The 24,161-nt window shown below is 44.2% G+C and overlaps 3 protein-coding genes and 1 long non-coding RNA gene across 7 annotated transcripts in view; 2 read left to right on the top strand and 2 right to left on the bottom strand.

The window, feature by feature from the left end:
• Positions 1 to 207: 207 nt before the first annotated feature.
• On the bottom strand, positions 208 to 3,417 carry LOC141515491 (uncharacterized). The gene is made up of 3 exons (XR_012476338.1): positions 2,245 to 3,417; positions 1,674 to 1,794; positions 208 to 407 (listed from the first exon to the last, which is right to left on the bottom strand). It is a non-coding gene; the product is annotated as an uncharacterized LOC141515491 (long non-coding RNA).
• A 307-nt stretch (positions 3,418 to 3,724) lies between these two features.
• On the top strand, positions 3,725 to 15,035 carry NRBP1 (nuclear receptor binding protein 1). 2 transcript variants are annotated; one of them, XM_074209826.1, is made up of 18 exons: positions 3,725 to 3,945; positions 6,933 to 7,162; positions 7,495 to 7,617; positions 7,831 to 7,932; positions 8,353 to 8,442; positions 8,607 to 8,647; positions 8,970 to 9,064; positions 10,707 to 10,790; positions 10,975 to 11,033; positions 11,176 to 11,274; positions 12,380 to 12,512; positions 12,796 to 12,901; positions 13,305 to 13,355; positions 13,446 to 13,581; positions 13,871 to 13,924; positions 14,021 to 14,084; positions 14,325 to 14,380; positions 14,464 to 15,035. In XM_074209826.1, the coding sequence occupies exons 2-18, from the start codon at positions 6,953 to 6,955 to the stop codon at positions 14,566 to 14,568; spliced, it is 1,608 nt and encodes a 535-aa protein (XP_074065927.1). In that variant the 5' UTR covers positions 3,725 to 3,945; positions 6,933 to 6,952; the 3' UTR covers positions 14,569 to 15,035. The 2 variants fall into 2 exon arrangements, with proteins under 2 accessions (XP_074065927.1, XP_074065928.1); XM_074209827.1 differs by lacking the exon at positions 3,725 to 3,945 and adding an exon at positions 4,422 to 6,477.
• Positions 15,036 to 15,110: 75 nt separating this feature from the next.
• Positions 15,111 to 23,550, top strand: KRTCAP3 (keratinocyte associated protein 3). Of its 3 annotated transcripts, none has more exons than XM_074209830.1 (7): positions 15,111 to 15,218; positions 15,319 to 15,503; positions 15,582 to 15,641; positions 15,788 to 15,970; positions 16,060 to 16,194; positions 16,272 to 16,384; positions 16,485 to 23,543. In XM_074209830.1, the coding sequence occupies exons 1-6, from the start codon at positions 15,191 to 15,193 to the stop codon at positions 16,377 to 16,379; spliced, it is 699 nt and encodes a 232-aa protein (XP_074065931.1). In that variant the 5' UTR covers positions 15,111 to 15,190; the 3' UTR covers positions 16,380 to 16,384; positions 16,485 to 23,543. The 3 variants fall into 3 exon arrangements, with proteins under 3 accessions (XP_074065931.1, XP_074065929.1, XP_074065930.1); XM_074209828.1 differs by having other exon boundaries at positions 15,121 to 15,218; positions 16,488 to 23,546; XM_074209829.1 differs by lacking the exon at positions 16,060 to 16,194 and having other exon boundaries at positions 15,121 to 15,218; positions 16,485 to 23,550.
• IFT172 (intraflagellar transport 172) overlaps positions 16,512 to 24,161 on the bottom strand; it is a 44,107-nt gene continuing 36,457 nt past the window's right edge. The window contains exons 36-48 of the mRNA XM_074209825.1: positions 21,336 to 21,434; positions 21,038 to 21,147; positions 20,866 to 20,929; positions 20,664 to 20,750; positions 20,379 to 20,495; positions 19,292 to 19,402; positions 19,061 to 19,180; positions 17,895 to 17,990; positions 17,728 to 17,787; positions 17,537 to 17,635; positions 17,154 to 17,307; positions 16,985 to 17,076; positions 16,512 to 16,808 (exon numbers count right to left, since the gene is read on the bottom strand). Coding sequence (XP_074065926.1) covers positions 16,719 to 16,808; positions 16,985 to 17,076; positions 17,154 to 17,307; positions 17,537 to 17,635; positions 17,728 to 17,787; positions 17,895 to 17,990; positions 19,061 to 19,180; positions 19,292 to 19,402; positions 20,379 to 20,495; positions 20,664 to 20,750; positions 20,866 to 20,929; positions 21,038 to 21,147; positions 21,336 to 21,434 — 1,299 coding nt within the window. The 3' untranslated portion in view covers positions 16,512 to 16,718. The remainder of the gene's footprint in view (positions 16,809 to 16,984; positions 17,077 to 17,153; positions 17,308 to 17,536; positions 17,636 to 17,727; positions 17,788 to 17,894; positions 17,991 to 19,060; positions 19,181 to 19,291; positions 19,403 to 20,378; positions 20,496 to 20,663; positions 20,751 to 20,865; positions 20,930 to 21,037; positions 21,148 to 21,335; positions 21,435 to 24,161) is intronic.

The raw sequence follows: 24,161 nt of genomic DNA, 5'->3' as shown, positions 1-24,161 counted from the left end.
AGATCAAATCTATATGGGACCAGAGTCTGTTGTTGATTCCTCAAACACAAGTTATACAAAGGCAAAAACAAACAGTCTTTGTCTTCAAGGAGTTTACAGTCTACTGAGCAGGGTACCTGAATTTGTCTTAATTCTTTTTCAAAACTGTAGAATAGTTTTTTGAATATCACCTTCATTTCTGAGTGTCTTTTCTTCCTTTCTGCCCCTCCTCTCCCTTCCTCCTCCCAATTAGACATCCCTTATAACAAAACTTGTTTTCAAAAAATAAAGGGGTGGTTAGGTGGTGCAATGGATAGGGCACCTGCCCTGGAGTCAGCAGTACCTGGGTTCAAATCCGGTCTCAGATGCTTGATAATTACCTAGCTGTGTGGCCTTGGGCACTTGACTCCATTTGCCTTGCAATAATCCTAAAAAAAAAGAAAGGAAAAACCAGTTTAACAAAACTCTTCATACAGAAATGGAATTCAATAGTAAATTCACATTTTTATTATGTATAGTTTCCCACTATGGTGGCAAAGAAGGAAAGTTGGTGCATTTTCTCAATTACAAATAAGGTTGGTTCATTTGAATTACAAAGTGTTCAATTTCATTTTTTTTTGATTCTTTCCATTTCCATTGTTATTGTGTATGTATTTTCCTAGTTCTTCTAACTTCACTGTCAGTTCATTCATCTTCTCATTCTGCTGAATTTTTCATTTTTACAGCACAACAATATTCCATTACATTCATGTACCACAAATTATTTAGTCATTCCCAGGTGAAGAGCATTTACTTTGCTACCACAAAACGTGCTGCTGTGGATATTTTGATGTTTGTGGTATCTTGATTTCTTATATTATTTTTACATAATGAATTGCAAAATTTATAACCTTGTAATTTGTGACATGAAAATAGTGGATCATACATAAAGTGTTATTAACAAGTTCTCTCTATCTAGAAGGTAGAAAATCATAGATTTAGAGCTATCAGCTAATTTGCTTTGGGTCACATACCTTAGGTTTCCCTCATTTCATTTCAGATCTTTATTCACTGTGTCACTTAACACGACTCTTGCTAAATGGGTACTAAATTCACTTATTTTTATACTGTAGAAGGCATGCATGTATGTTCTGTCAACATGAAAATATAAGTAATTTAAAATGTGTTCAGTTTCTGAGAATCATTATTTCATGTTTCTGTACTCCTCCCCTGACCCTCCCACCCCTTTGTTTCTGTGTCTGTTCTTCCTACCCTAGTACCAGATTGCCCTTGTCGACCTGGTTTCTGGCATTAGCTGGTAGTGGCTTAATTAAGGGTTGCTTCCTCCCCTCTTCTGCAGCTTACAACTATCAAAGTGTTTTGGAATGTACTTCCACTCCCTAGTGGGAGTGGGTGAGATTATGTGTGGTGTTCTGAGCATTTTACCCCTCCCTTCTTCAATAAACTCCAGTGGTTTCCTCCAAGATCAAATATAAAACCATTTGCTTGGCTTTTAAAGCCCTTCATAAACTAGTCCCTTCTTACTCTTTACTCCCCTCTACATGCTCTACAAAAGCTAGGTACATTGACCTCCTTGCTGTTCCTCACACAAAATACTTGTCTTTATACTCAGTGAATTTTCATTGACTATTTCGCATGCTTTCCTTCTTCACTTCTACTTCCTGGTTCCTTTCAAGTATCACCTAACATCCTACCTTCTGTGAGAAGGTTTTCCTGGTATCCTTCTTCATACAAATAAAGGCTTAATAAATGCTTGTTGACTTGATTTAGACATCTTGTTTCAATGGTGGCTTTTGGAGAAAAGACTTCTGACTCCTGATAAAGTAATAGAATATATTTTTAAAAATTAATATTGCTATTAACAATAAATTTTCATCCTTTACTAGCCCTGCCTAGTTTCCTCCTGTGTGGAATATTGCCAATAAAACCATTTCAGGGTTAATATTGCTAGTGAAGTCCTCAGGGTTAAGAAATATTAAAGAACAAACTATTATTCTTAAACTACTTCTAAAAGAAAGGCAAACAGGTGGTTCACTCTCCTAGCTTTTGATAAGATTGCTTTTACTGACTACTAGAAGGATAGTAGACTTTTCCCATGAGAAAAAACCTTGCATTCCAAAGAAGTTCATAAGGCTCCTCTTGTTTGATAAGTAGACTGTTCCTAAACCTTGCCTTCCAAGACAAGTTACATTACTTCAATAAGATAGTTATAATCCTGAAGGTTATTCTCACCATCTGGATGGTGAGGTAATATTTTATGCAAACCTTTCATTCTTTTCTTTGTTGCTGGGGTAGATTTTCACAAGTAGAATATAACTCTGAAGACTAACCAATGAGTCAACAGAGAGGGATGAAACGGAGGAGAGGATGGGTTAGGTCATATAATCTTGCTTGACTGTCAATTCAGTGCAGCTCCTTGATCTTCACTACCTTTGTGAAATTTAGAGTCTGCCCTTTTCTGGAGAAAAGCCAAAATAAACTATTTTTTTTTTTTTGCTCAGAGGAATTTCTGTATTTTTTAAGTGGATTTTTATCTCACACACTCGGATGCAATCATTTGTGCAGAGCTGATCGTACATCTCTCTCCAGTTATTATTTTATTTCCTTTTTTCGAGACGGTCTAAGTTCCTCTCACATAACTTCTCCACTCATTTTATTCTCCTGCAATTTGAGCTACATTCACATACATACAGTCTGCATGCCAGTTGGGTCCTAGCTTTGTCCCTAATTGTGGTTGTGTCCTTGGGGCAGACCTTCTGTGCCTCGGGTTGGGTTTTTGGCTTTTTTTTTTTTTGAGATTGTGAAATCTCTAAATATGAATAATGATGAATAATGCATATGGAGGTGTTTTAAAAGTTTTGCTGTTTATGTAAAAACACAACTGTTAGCAATGTGCACTTCTTTACACACGGTGTCTATTAGTTTGGCTAGTAGGCTCTCCCCTTTGTCCTGGTGTATGGTCAAGGTTTTATCTTAACCAAGGAACATCAAGCACTTACAAAGTGCTGAGTGCTGTGATAAATGATACGGATACAAGGACGAGAATGAAGCAGTTCCAGTCTCCAAGACATTTACTGTCATTTCCTTTCATCCTGAACAGAGGGCACACCCCTCAGGGGCGGTCTTGTGCCAGGACTTACAGCCTTAAGGGAACCTGGAAGATTATCTCGGTTCAATGACCTCATTTTACAAGTGAGGAGACTGAGGCATCGAGCGGCTAAGAGCCGAAGGTCACGGGTATAGGAAGAAGCAGGGGCGGGATTCGAATTTAAAATCCTCTAACTCCAGAGCTAAAGCTTCCTCTATGCCGCGCGGTCCTATTGGCTGCGTTTAATTTCTTTTGTCTGCCTCCTCTTGCCACATCGCCCCCGGAGGAAGTAAACAGTCGTCCTGCGGAGGAATCCGAGACCAGCTGACGCTCGGGGAGGGGCGGAGAGAGGGCGGAGCGCGCGGGGCGGGCGGTGGGGAGGGGCAGGTCGCCGGTCCGGGGGACCGGACGGAACGACTGACTTCTTTGACTGGAGCGCTGCGGGGAGGGGAGAGGGGGAGGAGGGGAGAGGGGGAGGAGGGGAAACCTCTTTGACGAGAAGGGAGGGGAGGTGGGACGAAACTGCCCACGTCTCACACTGACTGGCTAGGAGGGGCACCTCCCCTCCCACTGTCGTCCGGTTTGACCAATAGGGTTCCAGCGACGGCTCGGCGCCGCTAGCCGATTGGTTCGGATGAGAAGGGCGTGGCTCAGAGTTCGGTTGATCGGTGGCGAGCCGCTTTGAGAGAGCTGCGCCTAGTCTGGCCGAGCCCAACTGAGCCGAGCCTCCGGAACCGGAACCGGAGCCGGAGCCGGAGCCGCAGCCGCAGCCGCAGCCGCAGCCGCAGCCGCAGCCCGCAGCCGCAGCCGGACCCAGAGCCGGAGCCGGAGCCGGACCTGCCGCCGGACCTGCAGCGGGCGCTGAGGGGACCGAAGCCGTACGTGAGCGAGCGGAGGGGAGCGGGGCTGAGGCCGGCGCGGAGCCCGGGCACGGGCGGCGGGCCAGGCTGGCTGCCCGGTTCCGTGCGGCGCCCCCCGGGCCTGGGCCTTGCCGCTGGGCCCCGGCCAGGCGCCCAGGCCCCCTCGGGCCCGGGGCGGGCAGCCCGCTGGCTCCCGCGGCCCGGCCCGCGGCCGGCCCGAGGCTTGGGGCCTCCGGTGGGCCGTGGGCGTGGCCTCCCGCCCGCTGTCAGCCCCGCGAGACGGAGACGGAGCCGGAGGCCGGGAGTGTCGGGGGGCCGCCCCCGGGGAGATGGGCCCCGGGCCCCGGCCGCCTCCGGGCTGAGCCGCGCCCCACTTCCCCCCGGCGCCTCGGCTCGCGGCCGATGGCCGGGGTTCTGGGTGCCTTGCCACTTGTGGGCCCCTCCGCCCTGCCCGTCCCGTGCCCCGGCAGAGCCGCTCCGAGGCCCCGGCCTGGCCGCTCTTCCCGGATCCCAGCGCCCATCCTGCCGCTCAGGCTCTCCTCCCCACCTTCTTTGTACTTAATCTTTGTACATTTTCTGTGCATATTGCTTCCCCTAGAGAGTTGATAAGCTTCTTAAGGAAAGAGACGAAAGAGACAATTATTTTTTGTCTTTGTGTCTCTACGACTTAGAAGATGTTTTAATCAAGTCTCTGTGGGTTTCTGACGTGTGAATTCCAAAGGCAGTCTTTTTGACACTTATCTGAAAATACTTCTTTGCTAGTACTGGTCTAACTGTAACTTAGTATTTTGCTTTTCTGCAAGTAACTGGTCCTTGGAAACTGCCTCCTAGTGACCAATCGTGTTAATTGCTAAGAATGATTTTAGAGCTCATTTCTAGAAAAGGATTCAGACTCAACAGAGTATTTATAGGTCTAAGTAAAGGGTAAAAAGCAAATTTACCTAATTTTACCAGTTACTACCCCTACTGGAAGATGAAGATCAGTGTGCTCTTCTACATCCTGAGAGACCAATCACTTTATAAGGATGACTCATAAGGACTTCCTTATCTTAATCTTTTCAAAGGTGAAAGGGGGGGGCATGTTCATTTTTTTAGTTGCATTTCAGAGAAAGAAGAAGCAGAATAACCCCTTTTAACCCCCTTATACCCTCAAAGAGGTGGGTAGATAGGGCAAACTAGTTAAAAGTTATACAGTCCCTAAAAATCCTGGCAAAGTTAAAGTTCTGAAAGCTCTCCCTTATTTCACCATATAAAAGACTGATAAGCAAAGAGCTAAATAACGATATTAAGAGTATCTTTAATTGAGATTGTAAGTATTTATATTCATAGCGATTTACTATTTATGTAGGCTTTTAAAATCCATAACCATTTTGGAGAATAGCAAATTTACTTTGTGGATAGCACTTTCAGTCTTATACAAGTACTATTTCAGCATTCTGGGTCTTAAGTTTTTCCAGTGTTTAATTTCTATTTAAGTGACTGTATTCTCTCTTGAATCTTGAAAAGTTGTTAAAGTTAAGAAGTTGGGAAATCTTTCCTAAAGAAGTCATTTTCCTATAATTTAAAGTCAGATATTAATCATTCATTTAACAAACTTTTATTATCACTTAACTGTGTGCTACTTTTATTACTGAGGACTACAAAGACAAAAAGAAAGCAATTCTATCCCTCAAGGAACTTACATTCTATTTAGGGGAAACAACATATACATAGAAAAGTAAATTATATTATCCTGTCACACATGGAAACTTGGCCACTATGAATTCTGAAGTCATTTGAATTTCAAAGAGAAACCTCTATATCTGATTCAGGGATTCAGGGGACATCAAGAGTTAGAATTTGTTGAACCATATAGAATAAAGACTTATGATCAACCCCCAGGTATCAAAAAACTGGAGACCATATGCTTAGGTAATGGGAAATTAGTGAATGATCAAATCTTTATAAGTTATTTTAAACAGACAGGAAATAGATTGAGCTCTAGAACTAGATCCAGAGGGCCCTGAGTAGGCTGTGCCCAGCCAGATGTATTGCCTAAGATTGACATCTCATTGGATATGTGAGTGATGTGATGTTTTTGAGCAACACCCATGTGTGCCACACTGACCTCATAGGACAAGGTGAGGTCATCAGGGATGAGATCATTGAACTACCCAGTCACCTGGCTTTTTGGATGAATTTCTCCCTGAATTGATTGGACTAGTTCTTTGAATGGGAGACATATTTAATGGGAGGACTAGTCCTAGTTTGAGAGAGTACTAGTCTTACTCCTATCTAGAGAGATAGATACTAGTCTCATTCCTATCTAGGTAGTTGGAGTAGGGTGTACCATGTCTATCCTTATTTAGGATAGAATGAATGGAATAGTTGCCTAGCTTCTGGGCTTGAATGGGAGCATTTCTTGCTGGACCTCTTTATATACAACTGCTGTTGCCTAGGGCATACCTCCAACCCCATTCATGAGACTATACTCTTAATTACCTTCAAGATAGTAAGGCTTGTTACCTGGAACCATCATTCCACCTAGACCAAGAAAGGTGTGACTGACTAGTAAGGCCAACTAGTCCTGTCTTTCCTGTGGAAGCTCATTACTGAGCACAAATAAGAGAAGGTTAAGGTGGTAAAGAAAGTTCCAGAAGGCTTATTGCTCTTGAGAAGAACTAAAATCCTATTACTATGCCACTTGATTGGTTGAGTAATCACTGATTAAGTGGGAAACAAAGCTGCCAAAATCCTTTGTGCATTGATCTCTGGATCACCAATCCAAATTCAGCTTCAATGACAGCACCTAATAATGTTTTCTAATATTATAAGAATATTTGAAAGGCCTAGGAAAAAAAGGAACCAGAAAAGTAGAATTTATTTTAACTTTGTAATTAAGAGTTGGGAAAATTAAGAATATGTGAAAGGATCTGTTCTTTTTTTCCCTTAACTTAATGGAGGAATTAGGATTTGTAGTGTCTGTGAATCCATTCTTAGACCTTACTATTTCCCAACCTTTGCAGACCTAAGTGTTCATTCCAGCATGTCAGAGGGGGAGACCCAAACAGCACCCAGCAGTGGTTCAGATCCAAAGGCAGAATCCTCATCTTCAGCCCCAGGGTTGACTTCTGTGTCACCTCCAGTGACCTCTACAGCTTCAGCTGTTTCTCCAGAGGAAGAGGAAGAAAGTGAAGATGAGTCGGAGATCCTGGAAGAGTCACCCTGTGGACGTTGGCAGAAGAGGAGAGAAGAGGTAAGGGGGCTTTAGACATTGGTGAAGGGAGGACAAAAGGAAAAAAACTGGGTAAAGGAGTCTCACAGGGTTTTATTAAATAAAGGATAGTTACTTTACCATATATAATAGGAGATGATAGATGTGTAGGTTGAAATGTGTTATATACCTTTCCCCCTTTGTGAATGAATATTAACCAATGATAGCTCAGAAAAACACACACACACACACACATTTATAGTGCTCTAAGGTTTACAAAGTGCTTTTTACTCCTTTCCCATGGAGAAAGTATGTATAGGTTGGTGGTATGAAGTTATCCTAACTACTTTTTTGTTTGGAATTGTCATTACCAGGTGAATCAGCGGAATGTACCAGGCATTGATAGTGCTTACCTAGCAATGGATACAGAGGAGGGTGTGGAAGTTGTGTGGAATGAGGTGCAGTTCTCTGAGCGAAAGAACTACAAACTTCAGGAGGTGCGTGATAGTGAGAAGAATTGGTTGAAAAGAGGTCTTGAAGGAAAGGGTTTTAGCATCTGTGGAGTTGGTTTTGGGGAACTGGCTGTTGAGGGGAGGGGATGACTTTGGAATGAAAACAATCTGAGAAGGGGTGTGAAGAAAAATGGAGGAAGTGTAATGTAATCTATAACATGGTTTCCTGAGTTCTACCTTACTGTTCCCTGCCTATAGGAAAAAGTTCGTGCTGTATTTGATAATCTGATTCAGCTGGAACATCTCAACATTGTTAAATTCCACAAGTATTGGGCTGACATCAAGGAGAACAAGGCCAGGGTAAGAAATCTGTTCCTGCATTCTCCTAACCCTACTAGTGCAAGAAGATGAGCAGTTCCTGTTTCTTTTTCTACTTCTACAGATGAAAGCAAGATAGCTTGGAAACAGATCAGTAGGTGTGAAGTTGGGGAGAGACTGGAAGTGAGGAGTAGGTTTTTTGTAGTGGGGAATAGGGCTTTCCCAATGCCAGTAGATGCTGCTATTGCTCCCCACTCCCCAACCCCACAAAAAAACTTATTTTGGCAGTTTTTATCTGCTCTTCCAACCAAAGAAGCAAAACCCCCCCCAAAAAATGATTTAACAAAGATAGGCAATTTTTTAAAAATTTGGATTGCCTTCCTATACCTGATTAGTAGTCCACAAATTGGGTGAGTCTCACAAATTTTCACTGTGAATTTTTTTTTTTTTACTACCCCTCAGGTGATTTTTATCACAGAATACATGTCATCTGGGAGTCTGAAACAATTCCTGAAGAAGACAAAGAAGAACCATAAGACCATGAATGAAAAGGTTTGGACAGAAAGTAGGCAGAGAGGGGGCTGGGTTGGAAGATTATATTAACCATGCAGTTGGATGGGGGAAGAAACATTAAGGAGGGGGACATACAATAGTCCTTGGTTGGAGTTATTAGTGATGAATGATTGGGATTACTTTTCATCTGTCCTGTCTTCTAGGCTTGGAAGCGGTGGTGCACACAGATCCTTTCTGCTCTTAGGTAAGTGGTTCCTTGTTAGTTTCCACCCATAGATTGTTCTTTGCCTTTTCCCACCTCCCATTATCGATGTAATGCTATGTCTGGATGATAGTGATCATCCTTAACAAACTATTTTCAATTCTCCAGGAGTAACACCATCTCTTACCTCTCTTTTATAGTACTTTTCCAATTACCTAAAGTACTTGGCATGGTGGAATACCCAGAGTATGGGGGCACCTTGTGTAATAACCAGTGGGGCTTTTCATGCTAGCTCCTTTATTCCCTGGGTTGCCCTGTCCCTAGTTTTTTTAGTAGCCCCTCTAACAGCCCAGTGCCCCCACAGCTACCTGCACTCCTGTGACCCCCCAATCATCCATGGGAACCTGACCTGTGACACCATCTTCATCCAGCACAATGGACTCATCAAGATTGGCTCTGGTGAGGGGGAGGCTGAGGTTCAGGTCAGGGGAATGGCAGGGGAACATGGGAATCATGGGCTAAGGTGAAAGGAAGAGAGCAGAAAAAATTCATGAAATGGGGGATAAAGGTACAAATTATAAGCTAGAGGGTAAATCATGGGTAGGATAAGCAGAAAACAAATTCCTTTAAAGGAAAAGCATAGAGTCATTGTGAGCTAAAACTTTTTTTGAGGGAATTAGCTTTAGTTTGGGTGGATGGGATTAATCAGACAGTTGGGAAAGACTAGGTAATAAGGGTGGTATCTTTTTAGAATGGGGATGGGCTGGTTCTACTTAGGCAATGGGGCCTTGTAAGCCCTGCCCAAAAGAGGTTCCAGACTGTGCCTGCTGTGAGTGCCATCCATGTGCTTACATATCTGTGTGCAGTGTTATTGCATTTTTGTGTGCTGTGTTGGTGTGCGTTTGTGTGTCCATTTGTCTGGGGCTTGGCCGCTCCATCGCTCATGACTTCTCTCTGTTTTCCTCCCTCCCGCTTACGGGCTGCTCTGTTCCCAACAGTCTTTCATAGGATTTTTGCTAATGGTGAGAGCTCTCTCTGCCCCACCTGGGGCTTTGTCTGTGCTCCCCTTGCTCCCTTTGGGGCTGGCTACCCAAAGCATGCAATGATGGAGCAAGCACCTATTCCCCTACTACCCTTATGCCTGCTTAGTTACCATCTCCATTAGTCATCTACTTGCTTACCCCATTCACAAGTTGCTTATTCCCTGTGGACACTGGCTGGCTGGCCACCTATCCTTTACATTCCTCAGACCCACTCATCAGTTTGATCCCTTCTAAACCATGCTGTGCTCCCAGCTTCTCTGTGACTTGTGGCCATTGTCTTCTGACCTGAGTGACTCCAAAAATGGGCCCAGCCCTGGTTCCTCACTCAGCCCTGTGGCAGGCAGAATCTTGGGAAGTGGGGGTGGGGGTGGGGGGGTGGGATTTTGCAGGCCAGAGGGATACTTGAGACCAGGGAATAATTAGGATGGGTTAAAGATAGGATCTTTTCCAAGGTGTCAGCTCACTTCTGGACTTCAGTCTGTCAGTCAAGGGGTGGGTGGGTGGGGAATAAAAGAAGGCTATATATACCTTGTTATGCATTGGCATTTCCTGTGTTTTTTAGCAAAATTCCCAAGGTCCCCACCTTGACACAAAGGGAACTCTCCCATGTTAGCAGTTTAAACTAGAAACTATAGAATAGTAGAGTGGGAGGAAGGAAGAAATGAGGGCATAATCAACTCCAGATTTAGAGAACACTGAGATGGTGGGGGGGGGGGGATAGGTTAATTTGCCTATGCCTATTTTAGGGAGGTGGGAGGGCCCTTGGTAGAAGACTTTTCCTTAGAAGACCTAAATACTGGACCAACCCAAGATCTCATCTCTCTGTGTGGCCTTTGTGTCTATGTTGTCAATGGGAATAGAACATAGAATAAGGACAAGTAGAGATGAAAGGAAGGGGTGTTGCCTGTTTGATAGTGTGATCTCTATACAAATATAGTTCAGGGTGGGTAGGGAGTGGATTGGGAATGGGACTCATAAGTGAAAGTTGGGTTTTGTCTGGGTTGGAGCTGTGCATTCTTGATAATCCATCAAATTGAAGATGCATCTCCCACTCCCAGTGGCTCCTGACACCATTAACAATCACGTGAAGACTTGTCGGGAAGAACAGAAGAATCTACACTTCTTTGCCCCTGAGTATGGAGGTGAGGGATCTTATTCCCTTGTTCTTCCAGCCCTTAACTCCCTATTTCAAAAACCCTATTCCATTTGACTTATTGGCATTCAAGAAGTAAAGTCTGTCAGATTTCTAGTCCTAGTTCACAGAGAACAAATACGAGGCTTCTACAGTCTTCCATTTATTCACCCCAAGCCTTGTCTCTTTCTCAGAAGTCACTAACGTGACAACCGCAGTGGATATCTACTCCTTTGGCATGTGTGCATTGGAGGTGAGGATTCTCTGAGGGATGAGATGAGGGAAAATGGGAGGAGAAAATGGATGAGTGTCAGGCAGTCTCCTGAGACCTTTGGGTCATATTGTCAATATGTAAGTCCTTAGCATCTTTTTTCTACTTTGTTAAACCACCCCAGATGGCAGTATTGGAGATTCAGGGAAATGGAGAGTCATCTTATGTGCCACAGGAGGCCATCAGTAGTGCCATCCAGCTACTAGAGGACCCACTTCAGAGGGTGAGCAACTTCAAGAGCATTACTCTCCTATTACCCTTTTCTGCCCTAATCATAGTTTTTCAGCTGGAAGACACCATTTTATCTGATAGATAAGGAAACTCAGGCAACTTGTTCAAGTTCATATACATACATTAAAGTTTATAAAGCAGTACTTTTTTATCTCATTTGATCCTCAAAACTAGATACTAGTCTTATCCCCATTTTACAAACTGAGGCTAAGAGAGATTAGGTGACTTGTCTAGGGACTTAGATCCTATTTCCAGAATTCCTTCCATTAATTCTATATATAAATATCACGCTGTCCTAGATTTTAATAGGAAGAGTGTGATTTGGTGAGATGGAGAGGAATAATGGCAGAGATGAGGTGAAGTGGACTAGAAAGGAGAAAACATGAAGGATGGTGAGTCATGAGGAATTCAGTAGGTGAATGGTATATGCCAGAGATTTAGAAGTGTAGGAGTAGACTGATGTGATAGGACTTGAGGTAGATAGATTAGAATGTGGCTCAGATAATCAGGGATAATTCCAATGTTGAATGATGGAATTGGAATGAGGATGTTCAGTTCAACCAACACAGGCAAGGCAGTACCTGCCAGAGGTTTAAAAAACAAAACAAAACAAAACCCTTTGCCTTTTAGAGGAAGTCTACATAAGAAATAGCAGTGGGATTTGATGAATATAATTTTAAGACAACTTATTTGTTAATTCAAAGTCCCAAGATTGGGAAATAGGATTGGCATCATATCAAAAGAGAGAAAGTAGGAAAGCTACTGAAGATATAGGCTTTTGTCTCATAATCCATATCCATTCCTTTTTCTCAATTAAATATAGTAGATTGATGGTCTTAGAAAGGCTGTTTTCCATAAAAGGCTAAGTATAGATCAAGAAACTAGAAGGAGAACATTAAATAGCAAGCAAGTTTCTAAGAATTTGAAAGGTGAGATTTGTGGAATTTGGGAGTCAGATAAGAATGTTTTTTGAGGAATGGTGGAGGAAAGAGCTTGTGTGACTTGAGAGAAATGAAAGATGTTGAGAAATACTGGGGCTAGAACCCAGAAAAAAAGAAAAATGAACAGAAAGCCTAACAACTCCTTCCATTCTTCAGGAGTTCATTCAAAAATGCCTGCAACCTGAGCCTGCTCGTCGACCTACAGCCAGAGAACTACTTTTCCACCCTGCATTGTTTGAGGTGCCATCACTCAAACTGCTTGCTGCACACTGCATTGTGGGACACCAGCGTAAGTTTTGCTTAGGATCTCCTTTCCTTTGGTGCTATATCATTATAGTTACACCACTAGGACATCATGAATTTTCTTCCCACAAGAAATAGTTTTGTTTCACACAATTCCTTGTCTATCCAGAGCATTATGGTTTCAATATATGATAAATACCACTTTCTTGCTCTCTATCAAGTTTATTATTCTTACAGCTGTTCTAGGGGAGGAAAACCTTTTATGATGTCTTTGTTTCTTATACCTCCTTTTAACTTTCCATTTTAACCCACTTGTCCATGTCCTCCAGACCTCATACCAGAAAATGCCCTGGAGGAGATCACCAAGAACATGGACACCAATGCTGTACTAGCAGAAATCCCTCCAGGACCTGGAAGGGAACTTTATCGGACTCTGTGAGTAACTATGAGGTGTTGAAGGTAATTTAACACCAAGATGTAAGGTACTGTGTAGTGCCGTGGTTACAAAGATCAATACGACAAAGACAAGAAATTTAGTCTATTGAGACCAGAGAGGAGACAGATATACAAAAATATTTAAATGAGGGAATATAAAGAACTTTGTAAGGCACTATGAAAGATTTGAAGAGGGAGAAAACTTGATGGAAGAAGGTGGAAGCTGGCTTAGGCCTTGATTGAAGGGGCCACAGAAGATATTCATTCCAGATATAGGGAATAGTGGCAGGGCTTGACAAATGGGCATTCTGTTTTGTCTACAAGCTTTTTGTCTGTAAGCTTGTCTTAATTAGGTTTAGATGTGGAGGCTAAAAAAGGGATTCTCTTGTCCTTTTTTCTCAAGGTATTCTCAGTCACCAGCTCTGGAATTGGATAAGTTCCTTGAAGATGTAAGGTGAGAAGGGGGAAAACCAATATTCTTGGGAAAGCAGGGCCATGGGAAGCCCTAGGGAATCCTTCTTTAACACACTTAATCTTACTCCAGAAATGGAATCTATCCTTTAACTGCCTTTGGGCTACCTCGGCCTCAACAGCCCCAACAGGAGGAAGTGACTTCACCTGTAGTGCCCCCATCTGTGAAGACTCCAACCCCTGAGCCAGCTGAAGTAGAGACTAGAAAGGTGAGGAAAAGTCAAGTACATATGTGGTATAGTCCAGGCACTGAATTTGGAGTTGATCAGTTCTTCCTTATATTAAGTTTAAATCTACCTGTTGGCAAGCAACACCCCCATTTCCTAAGCCTATCTTCTGAGGTTTCAGTATTCTTATGTATGATAGTCCTTAGCATTATAAAAGACAAATGGCCTATTTCCCCTTGGAGTTGGTAGTATATTCCAGAGGAAAGTCCCAGAGTCTTTTAGAAGCTTGAAGTTAAGGCTCTTCTCCCCCCTCCCCCCATCCCCCCAACAGGTGGTGCTGATGCAGTGCAACATTGAATCAGTAGAGGAAGGAGTCAAGCACCATGTGAGTCCTAGGGTCAGACAGTGCTATGGGGGGTGGGGGGGTGTTGGAGTAGGATGGGGTAGATTAGGCACTTTCCTTTTCTGTGCTATATTTCAGCTGACACTCCTGCTCAAGCTTGAGGACAAATTGAATCGGCATTTGAGTTGTGACTTGCTGCCCAGTGAGTATGGCTTCCTTTTCCCTCCATACTTCTTCCCCTCAGAAAATGGAGCTGTCATCTTTGTCTTTTGAAGGACTCTCAATTTGGGGTGGGAGAGAAGGTTCATCTGTGTAAATGAGAAACAAAAGAGCTTTTTTAAGCCTCTTATTGTAATTCTTCTTTGGCCCTTGTAGGCATGTGTTTTCAGTTCAACTCCATACCTCCAAAAGTTTTAACATTTTTCTCTCCGCCCCCTTGTAGATGAAAATATCCCAGAATTGGCTGCAGAGCTAGTGCAGTTGGGCTTCATCAGTGAGGTGAGATTTTCTTGCCTATTTTTGGAGTTATTTTGACCCTACTTCCCCTCACTTCAACTCTCACCTTCATTTTCCCTCCTTAGGCTGACCAGAGTCGTCTGACCTCTCTGCTGGAGGAGACTCTAAACAAGTTCAATTTTGCCAGGAACAGCACCCTCAACCCAGCTGCTGTCACCGTCTCTTCCTAGTGCTTACTCCTATGCCCTGGGCTGTGACTGTCATCAGACCTGCTGCAGCCCTTCTACCCCCCACCCCACCCCCCTGGGAGTCAGTATTACCCAGTGCAGTCCTCTCTCCCCTTATTAATAGGGGGTGGGGCGGAAGGCTCTGGTTTTGAGCATCATCACTCCCCTTCCCTTTTTTCTTCCTTTCCCCCTGCACTTTGTTTACTTGTTTTGCACAGAACTGAGCCGGGGGTACTCAGCTGCTCTTTCCCTTTGGAGGAGGGGGTTTAAGAGTGTCTGATTTGCCTTCAGGCTTTCCGCCAGCTTCTCTGAGCCTGCCCAGCCTGTGCTGGAAAGAGGTTGGGGCCGAGGAAGCTGATTACACAATCCCTCTGGAGAGGACTGGTCTGGAGAGGTGGGAGGGTGCTGCAGTGTGGCCCCTTGGGGCTGTGTGACTCAGTTGCTGCTGTAATAAAGTCTACTTTTGCTAACTTGTGGGCCTGTTTCTTTGCGCGTTCCCCAGGGCAGCGCCGCGGGGAGCAAGGGGCGTGGCTAGGGCGCAGGTAGGGAGGGCGGGACTAGGACCGAGCGGGCCGGGCTCAGGTGGCCCGGGAGCAGCGGGCTGGCGGGCGGCGCTGCGGGAGGGATGTGCCGAGGCCGCTACTGCCAGTTCGGTAAGTGCTCGTGGGGCCGGGGGCGGGCTCCCTTCGCCGCGGGCCGCGGGTGGCGCCCCCGGCTCCTTCCCTTCCCACCCGCTCGGCCTGTGCTTCGCAGATGCGGCCCGGGGGCCCCGCCGGCTCATGCGCGCCGGCCTCGCCTTGATCCTGGTGGGCCATGTCAACCTGCTGGTGGGAGCCGTGCTGCACGGCACCGTGCTGCGGCACGTGGCGAACCCCGGCGGAGCCATCACGCCCGAGTACACCGCGGCCAACGTGGTCTCCGTGGGCTCGGGCCTCCTGGTGAGCCGGCGGCGGGGCGGGCCGGGGCGGGCCGGCCGGGCCGGGCCCAGCTCACCTCCGAGCCCTTTGTCTCCCCAGAGCGTAGCCGCGGGCCTCGTGGCGCTGCTGGCCTCCAGGAACCTGCGCCTGGCCACCCTGGTGAGGCCGGGGCGGGGCGGGCCGGGGCCGGGGCCGGGGCCGGGGCGGGCGGCGGGGCTGCCGGAGGCGCCTCGGGCGCGGGGGCTGCCTGGCCGGCTTGGGGGAGGGGGCGGGCCGGGGGGACTTAACGTCTGCGCCGCCCCCAGCACTGGGCCCTGCTGGCCGTGTCCCTGCTGAACCTGCTCCTGTCCGCCGCCTGCTCGCTGGGGCTGCTCCTGGCCTTCTCCATGACCGTGGCCAACGGAGGGCGCCGCCTTCTTGCCCAGTGCTACCGGGGCCTCTCCGACCCAGTGACTGAAGACTGCCCTTTCGACCCCACCCGAATCTACGTAAGCGCCTTCCCTAGCCCGAGCCCATCCCCCCATCCCAAGGCCCGACTCCAGCGCCCCCTGGCCGCTCCCCTCCCCTGTGCCCCCAGGAGACCGCGCTGGCGCTCTGGCTCCCGTCCGCGCTCATGGCTGCGGCCGAAGCTGCCTTTTCTGGATACTGTTGTGGGGCCGCACTGGCCCTCCGGGGCTTCCGGCCCTGTGGGGAGGAAGGACTAATGCAGCAGGTAGAAAAAGGAGACGGGGCTGGGGCGGGGCTGCTGGGCAAGGGCCCGGGCCCGGGCCCTTACCCCTCCTCTTACAGCTCCAGGAACTAGAAGAGCCAGAATTCCCCAAAGGGAAAAAGCAGGAAAGTGAGCAGCTTTTGGAACAAAACCAAGAATTTCAGACAGTGAGGAAAATCTGGGTTTAGAGCAGGTAAGGGTCACGGGGGGGGGGGGGGGGGGGCTGAGTCTGGGTACAACTTGTGTCACATTTAGGCTCCTTTACCAACAAATATTTTCCCCCCTTTCTCCAGCAGTTCCCGTGATTGGAGCTACAAAAGCCCAGGGTGATGATTTATTGCCCTCTGAAAAACCCAGAAAAACCCAGATTGTGATGTAAATAATTGTAATAAAAGTCCTTCCCACTTTCACTTATTAATGATTTGTCTTTGGCTGTGTAAGGATTAAATAAAAAAACAACAATCCAGGTTCCTCTCAGAACTTTAATATAGAACACAGGAGCTTGGGTGCTTTCTCCATCCCTTCAATCACTGAAAAGAGAAGCTGGTGCTGGGTAACCCTCCACACCACTGGCTGATGAACTTAAGGACATCTTGACATACTGGGCTGTGGGAGGTCTGTGGGGAAAAGGAAAGGAAAACTTTGGTAGAGAGAAGGGTCTAGGATTGGCAAGAAGTAATCCTAATCCTATCTAGTCCCAGACACACTGAGTGAATTAAAGCATTCTTGCCATCCTTCCCCTATCTTTACCATATATCTAGACCACCCTCAGCTTTTGTTCTCTCCAGCAAACCTTGATGGCCATAAGAAACTTATTCCAATTGTCCTTATTGGCTGCTTTCCCTGGTCGCTTAAATTCAATCTTGTTCCTCAGGATTGGGTACCCTGGAATGGGGGGGAAGGAAGTCAGAAACAAGAGCACAGTGGAAGGTCCCTTGCCTGCCCTTAAAGAAATTCTGTACCTGTAATAAGGCAGGGCAATGCCCGGACACCAGTACTTGCTGCCACCAGGGAAGCCTCATAGGCACCTCGTTCATCCCGAGGTAGAACCTGCTCTAGCCGTTGGTCCATTGAGACTGTGAGCACCCAGTCCCGAACTTCTTCCCTTTGGGCCTCCTGGAAAGCAGAACTCAACACAGATTATTGAATGGTACCACAGGCCATCTTCTGGCTACAAATCATGGGATAGCTTTCCCTCCTGACTGTACTTTTCCACTTAAGGAACTTTGCTGTGGCAGCTTTCCCCTGGCATGGGGAAATATGAATGAAAATGTTACCATTTCCTGCTCATTTCCTGGCTGAACCTTCACTTGACCAATAAGCTTTTCTAAGCCAGAGTCCTTACCGGCACGTGTTGTTTTGCTGGTAGGGGCACCTCAAAGGGAATGTCTGTATCCTGGAAATCTGAGTGGTCAAGGGCATCCAGAGTGCCTTCCTCGATTGCCTGGAGGAGTCACAGGAGGAAAGTGGTAAGACTAACTTGGGCACTCCCCTGGGTGCCCAAGACTCCCTGAGCAAAACTGCCTCATGACTTACATCCGTCAGATCCAAGAAGCGGTTCAGGAAAATGAATGCCATGTTCTCCCAGCCTACTGCCTAGGTGGGAAATAGTTGAAATTTAACAACTAGGTTGTGTTACTAGGTTTTATACCTCAGTTCTTCATTCATCAGGTTCCCTTGCCATTACTAATTTCATTACTCACCTTGGCAGCTGTGCCAGCCTCATAGAAAGCCTTGTCTGCAGGGATTAGTTGGGTGTGGCGTAAAAGGGACACGGAAAGCCTGGCAGCCACTGTCTCCTATGAATTATGATTTAAAAAACAATGAACCAAGACATGGAGGCTTCTACCCAGAGAGGCTGCAGCCTTAAATAAGTGACACAGAAAACAACTCTATACAAACATTTAATAATATTTTAACTTCTGAACTTTAAAAGCATTTTGTGATCTCTAAGGTCTCTCTAAGCTTTATGAGCCCATGATTGTAAGGATAATATATATGATGTATATAGTGAGATGAAGAGTGAGAGATCACAAGAATTGTATATTATAATGTAGCAGGAGAAAGCATCAGAGACCATTACAAGAACAGGAGAGCTGGAGAGTGAGTAGAGACATTGGGGGAGTGTTAAAACTATCTTCAAATGTCTGAATGACTGTCAAGTAGAAAGAGGGACAAGACTTAATCTGGGCAGATAAAGGACAGAATTGGTGCCAACAGTTGCCTATTTAATTCTTTCTATTAACAGTAGAAAGAAAACTAGTTTTGCACTGGCTAGATCTCAATTCCAACCTAGGCATGTATCTGCTTTGTGGGACACTCAGTACCCTCTGCACAATTTAACTCAAGATTGTACCTTGTAAACATTTAAAGTGCCATACAGGGGTGGCTAGGTGGCACAGTGGATAAAGCACCGGCCCTGGAGTCAGGAGTACCTGGGTTCAAATCCGGTCTCAGACACTTAATAATTACCTAGCTGTGTGGCCTTGGGCAAGTCACTTAACCCCATTTGCCTTGCAAAAAAATAAAATAAAATAAAAAGTAAAGTGCCATATAAATGTGATTTAATAGTTGAGATGTACAAAATAGGAATGGTGTGCCTCAGGACCTTCTAAAGGAGTGGGGCTTGATTCAATAATTTCTAAGGGCCTCTTTAATTTTTAAACTTTACGGTAGTAACACTAGTCTAGTGCTACAAAGGCCCCCAAATAATCACCCTTATCACTGGATTGCCAGACAACAAACATTGCCTTCTGTTTAAACCTAAGAAGATGCTACATAAAAGTAAATACTGCCTCCATTCTGATGAAGCCTTGAACATGACTTTTGAAAAGAGTATTCATGCCCTCCACCCTTTCCTCCATCTCACCAGCTGCTTGATGCTTTGGGCTGCAGATCGAGTGGCATAGTAATGAGCAATCAAAAGCATTGTCTCAAATTCTTCATGGGCTGCTGAGTTTGCTTCACTGGATTTCACTAGGTTTTCACACTGTAGGGGAGAAAGAAAATCCTAGAATGATATGAACACTGATAAGAGAATGGAGAGTAAGTAGTTCTGTGATGAAAATGTATCTTTAAAGGAAGGCCCTGACTCCCTCACCAAATTGAAGAGAACATCCCGCAGGTCAGCCCAGCTGTGATAGGCCTCAGCACTGTTGGTTCCAGGGGAGCTCACCATGTCTGTGAAGATCCTTTTGTAAATGTTGAAGTTCTGGAGATTATTGGGATGGGAAAGAGAGGAATCTTAGTGAGAAGTAAGACTGGAATTGGGAGTAAAGATTTTTTGTTAGGGAGGGGAATACAAATGAGAAGAATTCAAGATGTGTGTTTAGAGGGAGATAGATTAATAATAGAATGTTGTATACTAGGAGCTCATGTTTTTTGTCCTTTTGTTTTTGTAGGGCAATGGAGTTAAGTGACTTGCCCAAAGTCACACAGCTAGTGGCTGAGGCCAAATTTGAACTCTGGTTTTCCTGACTCCTGGGCCAGTGCTCTATCCACTGTGCCACCTAGTTTCCCCCGTAACTCATTTTTATAACATTTTTGTGCCTTACAAAGCACTTGCCAAAAACCAAGTATATGTATTATCCCTATCTCACAATTAAGAAACTGAAGTTTAGAGGCTAAATGATTTGCCCAGGTTCATACTGCAAGAAAGTAAGCTAGGCCTGAAACTCAAATTTGCTGACTCCCAAGTCTTGTGGGCTAGTCTGTACCGCCATAAGCTTTTAGAACATAGATGTGCTGTCTCCAGTGAACTGAGATGAGACAAAGGAGAAGGGGAGTGGGAATGGTGTTACTTCTTTGGGGAGAAGTTAAAAAGACTCTAGGGATATTTCCAGTAGCAGGATTAGCCTCTGAAAGAATGTTCATGATGGATCAGTAAAGACTTGATGTTTAAAGGGTTTCCCAAAATATGGATTTATTTTAGCAAAGGATCCATTTCCAAGGGAAGTACTATTCTAGGATATGGTGGAGGGCAAGTACAGAAAACTTGAATGAAAGGAATTGCTAAGAGGAGAGGCTGGGTTATCCATGGGATAGTCATTATCCCCTCTTGATGTTATTGAAGATCATCTAGTCCAAACTTTCACTTAAAAATATATTATTATAAACTAAATCAAGAACAAGTACAGGTCTACAGGAAGAAAGGATTTTTTAAGATTTTGCCCAGAAAGAGGCAGTACCTGTGGGTTGGCAGGTGCTCCGTGCTGCACATAGAGAGCTAACGCCTGGGCACAGCCACCTTCTCGGATCAGGTGGGTTGAATATAATGCCACATACTTGTGCAGGATCTTGTAGTTCTACCCAGAGAGGAGAGGATTGGGATCAGAAAGACTTGGAAGAATATGGGTGTATTTGGGGGAAACAAGGGGTTATGAACACCAAGTGTGAATACTGAAGCTTTGCAAATAGGGAATTGGGGGAAACTGGAAACAACAGGTTAGGGATGGGGTGATGGGAACACTTACCTGCTTTGTGGCTGTTTCAATGCACTTATCCCATTGACCCTGCTCCACATACAGGTCCAGAGCAGCCACAACATCCACACCTACAAGCTATTGGCAAATTGAGGAGAAATATTTCCATGGGATAAGAGAGAGAAATTTTCTCTGATCCCTCTCTGAATTCTGTCTCCTGTCCCACCAATGTTGGCATTTTCTGGCAACTCACAGAATCCACTTTGCCCTGGTTCTTCAGGAACTCTTTATATTGCTGGTCCACATAGTCCTCATACCTAAGGAGACATATCTTTTAACCTCGATTGCTGAAAAACATACCTTATTTATTCTATTCTTATCCTTAAAATAAAGTTTCTAAGAAAAGGTTGGGGTTTTGCATTTACCGGGGGTCTAATTCCTTGGCTACCCTCTTGGCCTTGTTCCATTCTTCACCCTCCATGAAAGCATCAATTGCCTCCTTAACTAGGTCGAGGTTCAGGTATAGCTCTGCAGCCTATACAAAGTTATAAATCAAATATTAGAGATTATCTGTTATCTCCCCCCCTTGCCCAGAGTCAAATTCCCAGCTTACCATAAATATCTTCTTGAGCTCAGGCATCTCTACCTCTGCCCTGCTCCTAACCCAAGGTAAGTCTCCTTTTTTTGTACCTTCCCTTCTTTGTTCCCCAGCACTCTGCTTACCGAACTATGCTTCCCAATTCCAATCAATTGGGGCCCTACTGCCCGAACAACTTCTAGACTACGTTGTGGGGGTAGGAACTTGATGGAGAGTTCAGCTGCCTGGAGGAAAAAATGAAAGAGATAAGCAGGTAAAGAGAGCCAGATTCTGATACAGTTCCCACCATGTTTTTTTTCATAGAATATGAATGGGCCATTCCCTTTAAAGCTACAAGTTCCTCTGATGCTTTCCCTTCCCCAATGCAATGCCCTTTAAAGCCTGCCCACTGATTCATAATAATCTTCCATAACCAACGAATTCCCTCTTTCCTTGAACTCATCCTCACTTTCTTTTCTTAAGAAATCTCCAGTCACCAGTTAAGCATTTTATTAAAGCCCTTCCTATTCATTAGGCTTTATGTTAAGCTCTGCATGCAGACCAAAGTATATTATGTTTTTTCTCTCATGGTTTGTTTTTTTCCCCCTTTAGTTCTAATTCCTCTTCACAATAAGACACCTTGATATTTGGGGGCTGCAGAAAGACAAATTAAAACTTTATGCTTTCGTGCACAAACATTTGTGCATTTGAATGTGCTTGTTCATGATTTAGTTTATAATAATCTATTTTTAAGTAAAAGTTTGGACTAGATGATCTTCAATAACAGCAAGGACTCCCTAACTGCTTCTTTACTTCTAAGAAGCCTAATACAGTCTCTGTCAAATGAAAATGACCATTCAAGGAGTGAACATTTACTTGCTCCAGGCTGTCTGCTTGCTGTTTGGTATGCAAAGACAGGCCCTGTTCCTCCCACTCCATATACACACATAGAACCTTCTAGCAAGGAGCATACAACTTAACAGAAAAAGACAAGTATGTTAAAAACTTGAACACAAGGGAAATGTGATAAACATAAAAGGAGAGGTCCAGACATAGTACTCTGAAAAAATCTGAGAAGGAAAATATCATTTTGAGTTTTGGGGCAAAGAGCAGGAAAGGAGTCATGGACTTAAACTGGGTCTTAAAGGGAGAGGCCCTCAGAAGACTGAGGAAGCTTAGATGGGGAACCCATTTCAGGCATGAAGAACTGCAAATATAAAAGCAGAGGTAAGAGAGAACAACAATGTAGGATAGGAAGTAGTCAAGTTAGGCTAGATTGGAGGAATTTGTTTAGTAGGTAATATGTTTTTAGATGGGTACATTTGATAAAGAAATTCAAGAATCTCATTCACTGGAAATAATGAAAAAGTGGAAAGGAAGGAAGCCCATAAGTACCAGATTGAAAAATTTACCACAAAGCAGTAATCAGAACTACTAAGTAATAGTTAAAAACAGGTTGCTCAATGGAACATATGAAATACTTAACATAAAGAAGCAAATAAAACAGTGGTAATAATGCTGAATAAATCCCCAAACCTCATTGACAAAAACTCATGAGATAACTGTTAAATAGCCTGGCAGATACAGATTTAGATCAAAGATCTTAAGGTGATATCCAGATTGGGGACATATTTCAGGGGGATCTATGGACTTTACAAATTATTTTGAGAATTTCAGTTATATACAAGGGAAGGGACCCTATATGGTGCTAAAGTGCCAGGCACTCTGCCAAGTGCTTTTTACAAATATCTCATTTCTTAATCCTGCAAAGCTGAGTACCAATATCCCCATTTTATAGTTGAAGAACCTGAGCCATATATTGCCCTGAGGTCACACAGCTATTCAGTATCTGAAGACAGATTTGAATTCAAACTTTCCTGACTCCAGAACTAAGGCTCTATGTACTAATGCACCATCTAGCTGCCTCTATGTTTAAAAACATTATTTTTGGGAATAGGCTTTGTCTAATTGCCAAAAGAGTCTATTAATAACACTCACAAAAAGTTAAGCCCAGTTTGGACTAGTATTTCATACCATATATCTAGAGAAACTTCAAATACATACATGACTTCATTTTGGAGGTCACATTATAATTTAGAGAAGCAAAGAAGGAAATCCCTAGTACAACTATGGGCAGAAGAGTTCATCACCAAATGGCATAGAGTGGGCCATAAAAGATAAAATGGTGAATTTTGATTATGTAAAACTGGAAAACATTTGCCCAAAACCAATGCAGTGAAAATTTGAAGGGAAACTGTAAGTTGGGGGGGGGATACCCATCATTTTTCTATTAAAGCTCTCACATCCAAATTTTATATATATATATATATATATATATATATATATATAACGGATTCAAATATTTGGGAACAAGAGCCATTTCCCCAAAAGGCTCATAGAATATGAAGTGATAGTTATGTAAAAGGAAGAAAAGAAATTCAGGTTATCAAAAACCATCTAGTCAAGAATAATTAAAGAAATTTAAGTTAAAGCAGTTCTGGGATTTTTTTCTCACAGTAACAGAAAATGACCATTTTTGGAGGGGCTGCATGAAACAAGCATACTGCTGATGGAGCTTGTTATTTGGAGACAATTTAGAACTTTGCCCCAAAAGTTATTAAACTATACATACTCTTTGATTCACTGATACTAGTACTAGGCTTATTTCCTGAAAAGGAATAATGTACAAAAATATTTATAGCAGCTTTCTTTATGGTGGCAAAGAACTGGAAATTAAGAGAGTTCTCATCAATTGGGGCATGACTGAACAAATTATGGTCTATGAATGCAATGTTTTGTGATTTAAGAAATGACAAGATAATTTCAGAGAAACTTGCAAAGTGTAAGATAAGCAGAACCAAGAAAAACATTGATTACAATAGTAACACTGTAAAGACAGATAACTTTGAAAGACTTAAGAATCAGTTTAATAACCAACCATCATTTAAAAGGATCCATGATGAAGGATGCTA

Source organism: Macrotis lagotis, chromosome 1 (genome assembly GCF_037893015.1).
Source record: "Macrotis lagotis isolate mMagLag1 chromosome 1, bilby.v1.9.chrom.fasta, whole genome shotgun sequence".
NCBI lineage: Eukaryota > Metazoa > Chordata > Mammalia > Peramelemorphia > Peramelidae > Macrotis > Macrotis lagotis.
Note: the sequence above shows the minus strand (reverse complement) of the source record. Positions and strands in the feature narration are given on the sequence as shown.

Excerpts from the sequence above, each read along its gene's own strand:
- NRBP1 (XM_074209826.1), top strand. The coding sequence starts at position 6,953 with ATGTCAGAGGGGGAGACCCAAACAGCACCCAGCAGTGGTTCAGATCCA. Across the intron at positions 12,902-13,304 it reads AGGGAACTTTATCGGACTCT|GTATTCTCAGTCACCAGCTC; the intron begins GTGAGTAACTAT and ends TTTTTTCTCAAG. Across the intron at positions 14,085-14,324 it reads GAGTTGTGACTTGCTGCCCA|ATGAAAATATCCCAGAATTG; the intron begins GTGAGTATGGCT and ends GCCCCCTTGTAG.
- KRTCAP3 (XM_074209828.1), top strand. The coding sequence starts at position 15,191 with ATGTGCCGAGGCCGCTACTGCCAGTTCG. Across the intron at positions 15,219-15,318 it reads AGGCCGCTACTGCCAGTTCG|ATGCGGCCCGGGGGCCCCGC; the intron begins GTAAGTGCTCGT and ends TGTGCTTCGCAG. Across the intron at positions 16,195-16,271 it reads AGGAAGGACTAATGCAGCAG|CTCCAGGAACTAGAAGAGCC; the intron begins GTAGAAAAAGGA and ends CTCCTCTTACAG.